At 42.3% G+C, this 9,863-nt stretch overlaps 2 protein-coding genes across 2 annotated transcripts in view; one reads left to right on the top strand and one right to left on the bottom strand.

Moving 5' to 3' along the window:
- plcd1b (phospholipase C, delta 1b) overlaps nt 1-3,555 on the top strand; it is a 50,481-nt gene extending 46,926 nt beyond the window's left edge. Inside the window, exons 14-16 of the mRNA XM_046322180.1 lie at nt 167-299; nt 429-578; nt 2,982-3,555. Coding sequence (XP_046178136.1) covers nt 167-299; nt 429-578; nt 2,982-3,070 — 372 coding nt within the window. The 3' untranslated portion in view covers nt 3,071-3,555. The remainder of the gene's footprint in view (nt 1-166; nt 300-428; nt 579-2,981) is intronic.
- A 4,705-nt stretch (nt 3,556-8,260) lies between these two features.
- Nucleotides 8,261-9,863, bottom strand: part of LOC124009782 (adhesive plaque matrix protein-like) — a 2,189-nt gene continuing 586 nt past the window's right edge. Inside the window, exons 1-2 of the mRNA XM_046321940.1 lie at nt 9,851-9,863; nt 8,261-9,729 (exon numbers count right to left, since the gene is read on the bottom strand). The exon at nt 9,851-9,863 is cut by the window's right edge and continues 586 nt beyond it. Coding sequence (XP_046177896.1) covers nt 8,832-9,729; nt 9,851-9,863 — 911 coding nt within the window. The 3' untranslated portion in view covers nt 8,261-8,831. The remainder of the gene's footprint in view (nt 9,730-9,850) is intronic.

Below are 9,863 nucleotides of genomic sequence, written 5' to 3' on the forward strand. Positions count from 1 at the left end.
TCTACACGTTGTTTTACCAAGCAATGTGACGAATAAAATTGTATTTTTTTGTGATATATACAGCAGCTTGTGTGTTATCAACGTTCACTCTCTTATGACCACGTTTCCACATTGATGATGACAAAAACGCTGACCATGTAGCCGTTTTCCTCTTTGTCATTCCCAGATCATCTCAGCCCAGCAGCTTCCAAAAGTGAACCAGAAAAAGACATCCATTGTGGACGCGCTGGTCAAAGTGGAGATACACGGGGTGCCTGCTGACACCGCAGATAAAGAGACGCCGTACATCGGGAACAATGGTATGAGAATTCACACACCCAAAGTGCTTAGCAAGTGACACTGTTCTGACCTGAATTCAACAATGCTCATTTAACTAGCAGATGTTTCTACCAATGTGTAACGGGGTGCTTTCTTATTTTTCTGCTCAGGTTTCAACCCGATGTGGAATGAGAACTTTAAGTTTGATGTGTACGTGCCGGAGCTGGCCCTGGTCCGCTTTGTGGTCGAGGACCACGACTCTGTTACTGATAATGACTTCGTCGGACAGTTCACTGTACCATTCACCAGTTTACAGATGGGTACGTTAGTAGTCATACCATTCACCAGTTTACAGATGGGTAAGTTAGTAGTCATACCATTCACCAGTTTACAGATGGGTAGGTTAGTAGTCATACCATTCACCAGTTTACAGATGGGTAGGTTAGTAGTCATACCCTGCCATTCACATGTTTACAGATGGGTAGGTTAGTAGTCATACCCTGCCATTCACATGTTTACAGATGGGTAGGTTAGTAGTCATACCATTCACCAGTTTACAGATGGGTAGGTTAGTAGTCATACCCTGCCATTCACATGTTTACAGATGGGTAGGTTAGTAGTCATACCCTGCCATTCACATGTTTACAGATGGGTAGGTTAGTAGTCATACCATTCACCAGTTTACAGATGGGTAGGTTAGTAGTCATACCCTGCCATTCACATGTTTACAGGGTAGTTAGTAGCTATACCCTTTGCCAGATGAGATGGGTGAGTTGGTAATAGATCCTTACAGTACCTTCAGTGTTTTAATACACTGGCAAGAGTCATCGTTCCAAAGTTCCAAAGTCCAAACTCAACCATTGGTTCTTTATTTTGATAGAAACAATTCTTAATCTACTAACACTGAAAGACCATACTATGCTTTTCCTGTCAGTGTGACTAGATGATAGGGAAGTATTGTCTCCTCTCTGACACAGAGACCAGAGTCTCTGCCATAATGACAAGACTGTAAAGCTTTGTTTTACACTTTAACTACAGTACCAGTCAAAAGCTTAGACACACCATTTTCTACATTGTACAATAATAGTGAATACATCACAACTATGAAATAACACATATGGAATCATGTAGTAACCCAAAAAGTGTTAAACAAATCAAAATATATTATTCAAAGCAGCCACCCATTTCAAGCACACTCTTGGAATTATCTCAACCAGCTTCATGAGGAATGCTTTTCCAACAGTCTTGAAGGAGTTCCCACATATGCTGAGCACTTGTTGGCTGCTTTTCCTTCATTCTGCGGTCCAACTCATCCCAAACCATCTTAATTGGGTTTAGGTTGGGTGATTGTGGAGGCCGGTCAACTGAAGCAGGCGGCGCACAATTGGCCCAGCATTGTCCGGGTTAGGGTTTGGCCGGTGTAGGCCGTCATTGTAAATATAAATGTGTTCTTAACTGACTTGCCTAATTGAATAAAGGTTAAATCAAAAATGCAGCATTCCATCACTCTTCTCTTGGTCAAATAGCCCTTACACAGCCTGGAGGTGTGTTTTGGGTCATTTTCCTGTTGAAAAACAAATGATAGTCCCACTAAGTGCAAACCAGATGGGTTGGCGTATCGCTGCAGAATGCTGTGGTAGCCATGCTGGTTAAGTGTGCCTTGAATTCTAAATAAATCACAGACAGTGTCACCAGCAAAGTTCCCCCACACCATCACACCTCCTCCTCCATGCTTCACGGTGGGATCTACACGTGCAAAGATCATCTGTTCACCTACTCTGCGTCAAACAAAGACATGGCGGTTGGGACCAAAAATCTAAAATTTGGACTCATCAGACAAAAGGACAGATTTCCACCAGTGTAATGTCCAAGCAAGTCTCTTCTTCTTATTGGTGTCCTTTAGTAGTGGTTTCTTTGCAGCAATTTGACCATGAAGACCTGATTCACACAGTCTCCTCTGAACAGTTGATGTTGAGATATGTCTGTTACTTGAACTCTGTGAAGCATTTATTTTGGCTGCAACCTGAAGTGCAGTTAACTCTAATAAACTTATCCTCTGCAACAGAGGTAACTCTGGGTCTTCCTTTCCTGTGGCGGTCCTCATGAGAGCCAGTTTCATCATAGCGCTTGATGGTTTTTGCGACTGCACTTGAAGAAACTTTCAAAGTTCTTGAAATGTTCTGGTTTAACTGACCTTCATGTCTTAAACTAATGATGGACTGTAATTTCTCTTTGCTTATTTAAGCTGTTCTTGCCATAATATGGACTTGCTCTTTTACCAAATAGGGCTATCTTCTGTATACCACCTCTTCCTTGTCACAACACAACTGATTGGCTCAAACGCATTACATTAAGAAGGAAAGAAATTTCACAAATTAACTTTTAACAACGCACAACTGTTCATTGAAATGCATTCCAGGTGACTATCTCATGAAGCTGGTTAAGAGAATGCCAAGAGTGTGCAAATCTGTCATCAAGGCAAAGGGTGGATACTTTGAATAATCTCAAATATAAAATCTATGAATATTTGTTTAACACTTTTTTGGTTACTACATGATTCCATATGTGTTATTTCATAGTTTTGACGTCTTCACTATTATTCTACAATGTAGAAAATAGTAAAACATAAAGGAAAAACCCTTGAATGAGTAGGTGTCCAAACTTTTGACTGGTACTTTATACACACTGACTGTTCATTGACTGAGACCCTTCTCTCCGTTTAGGATACAGACACGTGCCGCTACTCAACAAGGAAGGAGACCCCCTTCCCTCAGCAGGACTGTTCGTACACATCATGATCATGGATGCCTAAAACAATCCCTGTCCGAATGTGCCTTAATCACCACTGTGACTATCGTCCAAACAGACCTTCAGCCCTATACCACTACACCCTAGGGCACTAGAGTGGATATGAAATGATTGAATATGTGTAAGTGTCCTAGGGAAGAGGGGCTAGGGGTTGGTTTGGGATTGGGCCCTAGGGAGGCGGGGCTAGGGGTTGGTTTGGGATTGGGCCCGAGGAAGGCGGGGCTAGGGGTTGGTCTGGCATTGGGCCCCGAGGAAGGTGGGGCTAGGGGTTGGTTTGGGACTAGGCCCGAGGGAGGCGGGGCTAGGGGGTCGGTCTGGGCCCTGACGACATCCTCCTCTGGATTTTTGTAAAATAATTATAATTAGCTTATCGAATAGGCAAGAAGATTATCTGTAACAGTAGAACTCCATTTGAGTTTTTTGTACTAGTATTTTGGGGAATTGTGACAAATGAACAAGTTTATCAAACTATCACATCACAGGGATTATACAAACCGTTGTTTTTGTATACTCGGTATTATTATAGTGTTAAAACACTTTTCATTTTGGATCGTTGCATTTTTTAATTTTTTATGTCCACCATTTATTTTCTGTGTTGTATAATGAGTTTATTTAAATCAAGGTATTCAAATGATAATTTTAAGATAATTCGTTTGAATGAACAGTATTTGAAACCAACAAACAGACAATATATTTTTTTTTAACAAAGAAGCACTTAGATGTTTCAGCTTTTATTGTTATGAATCAATATCCACGTTGTATACAGAGCATTCGGAAAGTATTCAGACCCCTTGACATTTGCCACATTTTGTTACGTTACAGACTTATTCTAAAATGAATGAAATAAATGTTTTCCCTCATCAATCTACACACCCCATAATGACAAAGTAAAAACAGGTTTAGAAATGTTTGCTAATTTGATTAAAAAAAAAAAAACAGAAATACCTTATTTACCCAAGTATTCAGACCCTTTGCTATGAGACTCGACATTGAGCTCAGGTGCATCCTGTTTCCATTGATCATCATTGAGATGTTTCTACAACTTGATTGGAGTCCACCTGTGGTAAATTCAATTGATTGGACATGATTTGAAAAGGCACAGACCTGTCTATATAAAAGGTCCCAGAGTTGACTGTGCATGTCAGAGCAAAAACCAAGAAAGACAGATTTTTACCTTGTCAGCTCAGAGATTTGATCTAGCAACCTTTCGGTTACTGGCCCTAACCACTAGGCTACCTGCCGCCCCATATTTACAATGACGGCCTACCCTGGCCAAACCCGGACGAATCTGGGCCAATTGTGCACCGCCCTATGGGATTCCCAATCATAGCCGGATGTGATACAGCCTGGATTCAAACCATGGACTGTAGTGATGCCTCTTGCACTTAGATGCAGTGCCTTAGACCGCCACGCCACTCGGGAGCCCAATTCTTAAATTGAAGAAGATTGAAACCACCAAGACTCTTCCTGGAGCTGGCCCCCCGGCCAAACTGACCAATAGGGGAGAAGGGCCTTGGTCAGGGAGGTGACCAAGAACCCAATGGTCACCATGACAGAGCTCCAGAGTTCCTCTGTGGAGATGGGAGAACCTTCCAGACTATCTCTGCAGCACTACACCAATCAGGATTTTATGGTAGAGTGGCCAGACGGAAGCCACTCCTCAGTAAAAAGCACATGACAGCCCACTTGGAGTTTGCCAAAAGGCACCTAAAGACTCTCAGACCATGAGAAACAATATTATCTGGTCTGATGAAACCAAGATTGAACTCTTTGTCACGTCTGGAGGAAACCTGGCACCATCCCTACGGTGAAGCCTGGTGGTGGCAGCATGATGCTGTAGGGATGTTTTTCAGCGGCAGGGACTGGGAGACTAGTCAGGATCGAGGGAAAGATGAACAGAGCAAAGTACAGAGGGATCCTTGATGAAAACCTGCTCCAGAGCGATCAGGACCTTTAGACTGAGGCAACGGTTCACCTTCCAACAGGACAACGACCCTAAGCACACAGCCAAGACAACGCAGGAGTGGCTTCGGGACAAGTCTCAATGTCCTTGAGTGGCCCAGCCAGAGCCCGGACTTAAACCCGATCGAACATCTCTGGAGAGACCTGACAGAGCTTGAGGATCTGCAGAGAAGAATAAGAGAAATTACACAAATACATCTGTGCCAAGCTTGTAGCGTCCTACACAAGAAGACTCAAGGCTGTAATCACTGCCAAAGGTACTTCACGAAAGTACTGAGTCAAGGGTCTGAAAACGTATGTAAACATGATCAGTTTTTTTATTTGTAATAATCTTGCAAAAACATCTAATAACCTGTTTTTGCCTTGTCATTATGGGGTATTGTGCTGTCATTATGGGGTATTGTGCTGTCATTATGGGGTATTGTGCTGTCATTATGGGGTATTGTGCTGTCATTATGGGGTATTGTGCTGTCATTATGGGGTATTGTGCTGCCATTATGGGGTATTGTGCTGTCATTATGGGGTATTGTGCTGTCAATATGGGGTATTGTGCTGTCATTATGGGGTATTTTGGTGTCATTATGAGGTATTGTGATGTCATTATGGGGTATTGTGCTGCCATTATGGGGTATTGTGCTGCCATTATGGGGTATTGTGCTGTCATTATGGGGTATTGTGCTGTCATTATGGGGTATTGTGCTGTCATTATGGGGTATTGTGGTGTCATTATGGGGTATTGTGCTGTCATTATGGGGTATTGTGCTGTCATTATGGGGTATTTTGCTGTCATTATGGGGTATTGTGCTGCCATTATGGGGTATTGTGCTGTCAATATGGGGTATTGTGCTGTCATTATGGGGTATTGTGCTGTCATTATGGGGTATTGTGGTGTCATTATGAGGTATTGTGATGTCATTATGGGGTATTGTGCTGTCATTATGGGGTATTGTGCTGTCATTATGGGGTATTGTGCTGTCATTATGGGGTATTGTGATGTCATTATGGGGTATTGTGCTGTCATTATGGGGTATTGTGCGTAGACTGATGAGAACAAAAAAAATGGCATCCCTTTTAGAATAAGGCTGCAACTTAACAAAATGTGGAAAAAGGTCAAGAGGTCTGAATAGTTTCTGAATGTGCTGTATGTGATGTCAACCAAGTATAATATGTACATGTTTAATTTGTCCTGGGAAAATGCAATCTCTGATAAATTAAGAAAACAAATGAATTGTTTGTGCTATCAGTTGGTGTCAGTAATTCACAGTTAATCAAATGTCTTTGTATTCAACCGTTACTACCAAATATATGTACTAATTATGAGCATCGAGTGGGGAAATGCACTCATAATAAATATAATAATAATATATGTACTAATTATGAGCATTGAGTGGGGAAATGCACTCATAATAAATATAATAATAATATATGTACTAATTATGAGCATTGAGTGTGGGGAAATGCACTCATAATAAATATAATAATAATATCTGTACTAATTATGAGCATTGAGTGGGGAAATGCACTCATAATAAATATAATAATAATATCTGTACTAATTATGAGCATTGAGTGGGGAAATGCACTCATAATAAATATAATAATAATATCTGTACTAATTATGAGCATTGAGTGTGGGGAAATGCACTCATAATAAATATAATAATAATATCTGTACTAATTATGAGCATTGAGTGTGGGGAAATGCACTCATAATAAATATAATAATAATATCTGTACTAATTATGAGCATTGAGTGTGGGGAAATGCACTCATAATAAATATAATAATAATATCTGTACTAATTATGAGCATTGAGTGTGGGGAAATGCACTCATAATAAATATAATAATAATATCTGTACTAATTATGAGCATTGAGTGGGGAAATGCACTCATAATAAATATAATAATAATATCTGTACTAATTATGAGCATTGAGTGTGGGGAAATGCACTCATAATAAATATAATATTAATATCTGTACTAATTATGAGCATTGAGTGGGGAAATGCACTCATAATAAATATAATAATAATATCTGTACTAATTATGAGCATTGAGTGTGGGGAAATGCACTCATAATAAATATAATAATAATATCTGTACTAATTATGAGCATTGAGTGTGGGGAAATGCACTCATAATAAATATAATAATAATATCTGTACTAATTATGAGCATTGAGTGTGGGAAATGCACTCATAATAAATATAATAATAATATATGCCATTTAGCAGACACTTTTATCCAAAGCGACTTACAGTCATGTGTGCATACATTCTACGTATGGGTGGTCCCGGGGATCGAACCTACTACCCTGGCGTTACAAGCGCCATGCTCTACCAACTGAGCTACAGAAGGACCACACTCATGAAATATTATCTTACTTACTGTGTTCCGTGGGTCACGTAAGTATTAGACAATGTAGAGTTGGGTACCACTGACTCTAGTAGACAAAAACACACATCAAGCTGGCACTGTGTAACCCGTGTAGCTCCTCAACTCCCCACTCTGCCCTTAAGATTCTTCCTAATATTGAGTTGCCTCCCCATCAATTAGTCGGGTCATGAACTCTTAGGTGTCCAAAGCGTTCCACGGGGATGGTGGCACGTGTTGATTCCAATGCTTCCCAGTTGTGTCAATGTGGCTCGATGTCCATTGGGTGGTGGACCATTCTTGATACACACAGGAAACTCAGCAGCGTTGCAGTACTTGACAAACTGGTGTGCCTGGCACCTACTACCACACCCGGTTCAAAAAGGCACTTCAATATTTCGTCTTGCCCAATCACAAATAGGCCTACACAACCCATATCTCAAGGCTTAAAAATCATTCTTTACACCCGTCTCCTCCTCTTCATCTTCGCCAGCGGAGGCTGCTGAGGAGAGGACGGCTCATAGTTATGGCTGGAACGAAGCGAATGGAATGGCATCAAACACATGGAAACCTCGTCTTTCAAGGACTTGATACCATTCCAGCCATTACCACGAGCTTGTCCTCCCCAGTTAAGGTGCCACCAACCTCCTGTGGTATACACTGATTGAAGTGGATTTAACAAGTGACATCAATAAGGGGTCATAGCTTTCACCTGGATAGTCTGTCATGCAAAGAGCAGGTGTTGATAATCTTTTGTACTTATACTTAAATCGTCCGTCATTTAGTGAAAACCGATTCAACTTGCCAAGGGCTTATCAATCAATTGAGAAAAAAAAAGTGCAAAAAAAACCCACGACTTCTTATTTTCTTAAAAAGGTGCTTTATTGTGACAAGGAAGAAAATATGCTTCAAAATCATAATTACTGTAATAAATTTAAAAAAAAACATTGTACAGCAATGTCCCTCTCTGACCTGCTGGGGTTTGAGAGACTCAGATGGAGTCACCACAGGGCCTGTAATTCAGTCTCACAGGAGGAGTGCTGATCTAGAATCAGTTTAACCTTTCAAAATCAATCTTCAACAAGAATGGGGAACTGATCCTAGATCAGCACTAGTACTCGACACTAAATACAGGCTCAGATCTCTCGGTCACTTCAGTCTTCTCTGACGATCCTTTTGCTTCAATCAAACAATGTCTCGTCTAGCCTTACCTTAGCTTTAAACTGTTTAGCAATATATTATTCACAACTGACAAATCAATATCACAAGTCATGCCTGAAGGTATAGGTTGGTAGCGGGTAAGGGCTAGTATGGGTCGGTATGGGCTGGCAGGGGCCGGTATGGGTTGGTAGGGAACAGTATGTGTCGTTAGGGGTCGGTATGGGCTGGCAGGGGCCGGTATGGGTTGGTAGGGGCCGGTATGTGTCGTTAGGGGCCGGTATGGGTCGGTAGGGAACGGTATGGGTTGGTAGGGAACGGTATGGGTAGGTAGGGAACGGTATGTGTCGTTAAGGGCCGGTATGAAGATATGCTTTGGTAGGGAACGGTATGTGTCGTAAGGGGCCGGTATGTGTCGTTAGGGGCCGGTATGGGTTGGTAGGGAACGGTATGGGTTGGTAGGGAATGGTATGTGTCGTTAGGGGCCAGTATGGGTCGGTAGGGAATGGTATGTGTCGTTAGGGGCCGGTATGGGTTGGTAGGGAACGGTATGTGTCGTTTAGATGGCCGGTATGGGTTGGTAGGGGCCGGTATGGGTTGGTAGGGAACTGTATGTGTCGTTAGGGGCCGGTATGGGTTGGTAGGGAACGGTATGGGTTGGTAGGGAACAGTATGTGTCGTTAAGGGCCGGTTTGAAGGTATGGGTTGGTAGGGAACGGTATGTGTCGTTAGGGGCCGGTAGGGAACGGTATGTGTCGTTAGGGGCCGGTATGGGTTGGTAGGGAACGGTATGGGTTGGTAGGGAACGGTATGGGTCGTTAAGGGCCGGTATGAAGATATGCTTTGGTAGGGAACGGTATGTGTCATTAGGGGCCGGTATGTGTCGTTAGGGGCCGGTATGGGTTGGTAGGGAACGGTATGGGTTGGTAGGGAACGGTATGTGTCGTTAAGGGCCGGTATGAAGATATGTTTTGGTAGGGAACGGTATGTGTCGTTAGGGGCCGGTATGGGTTGGTAGGGAACGGTATGGGTTGGTAGGGAACGGTATGGGTCGTTAAGGGCCGGTATGAAGATATGGTTTGGTAGGGAACGGTATGTGTTGTTAGGGGCCGGTATGGGTTGGTAGGGAACGGTATGGGTTGGTAGGGAACGGTATGGGTTGGTAGGGAACGGTATGGGTTGGTAGGGCATGAAATAAATATGCAGTATGAAGGTATGGGTTGTTAGGGGCCGGTATGGGTTGGTAGGGAACGGTATGGGTTGGTAGGGAACGGTATGGGTTGGTAGGGCATGAAATAAATA

Source organism: Oncorhynchus gorbuscha, linkage group LG22, assembly GCF_021184085.1.
Source record: "Oncorhynchus gorbuscha isolate QuinsamMale2020 ecotype Even-year linkage group LG22, OgorEven_v1.0, whole genome shotgun sequence".
NCBI classification, from domain to species: Eukaryota; Metazoa; Chordata; class Actinopteri; order Salmoniformes; family Salmonidae; genus Oncorhynchus; species Oncorhynchus gorbuscha.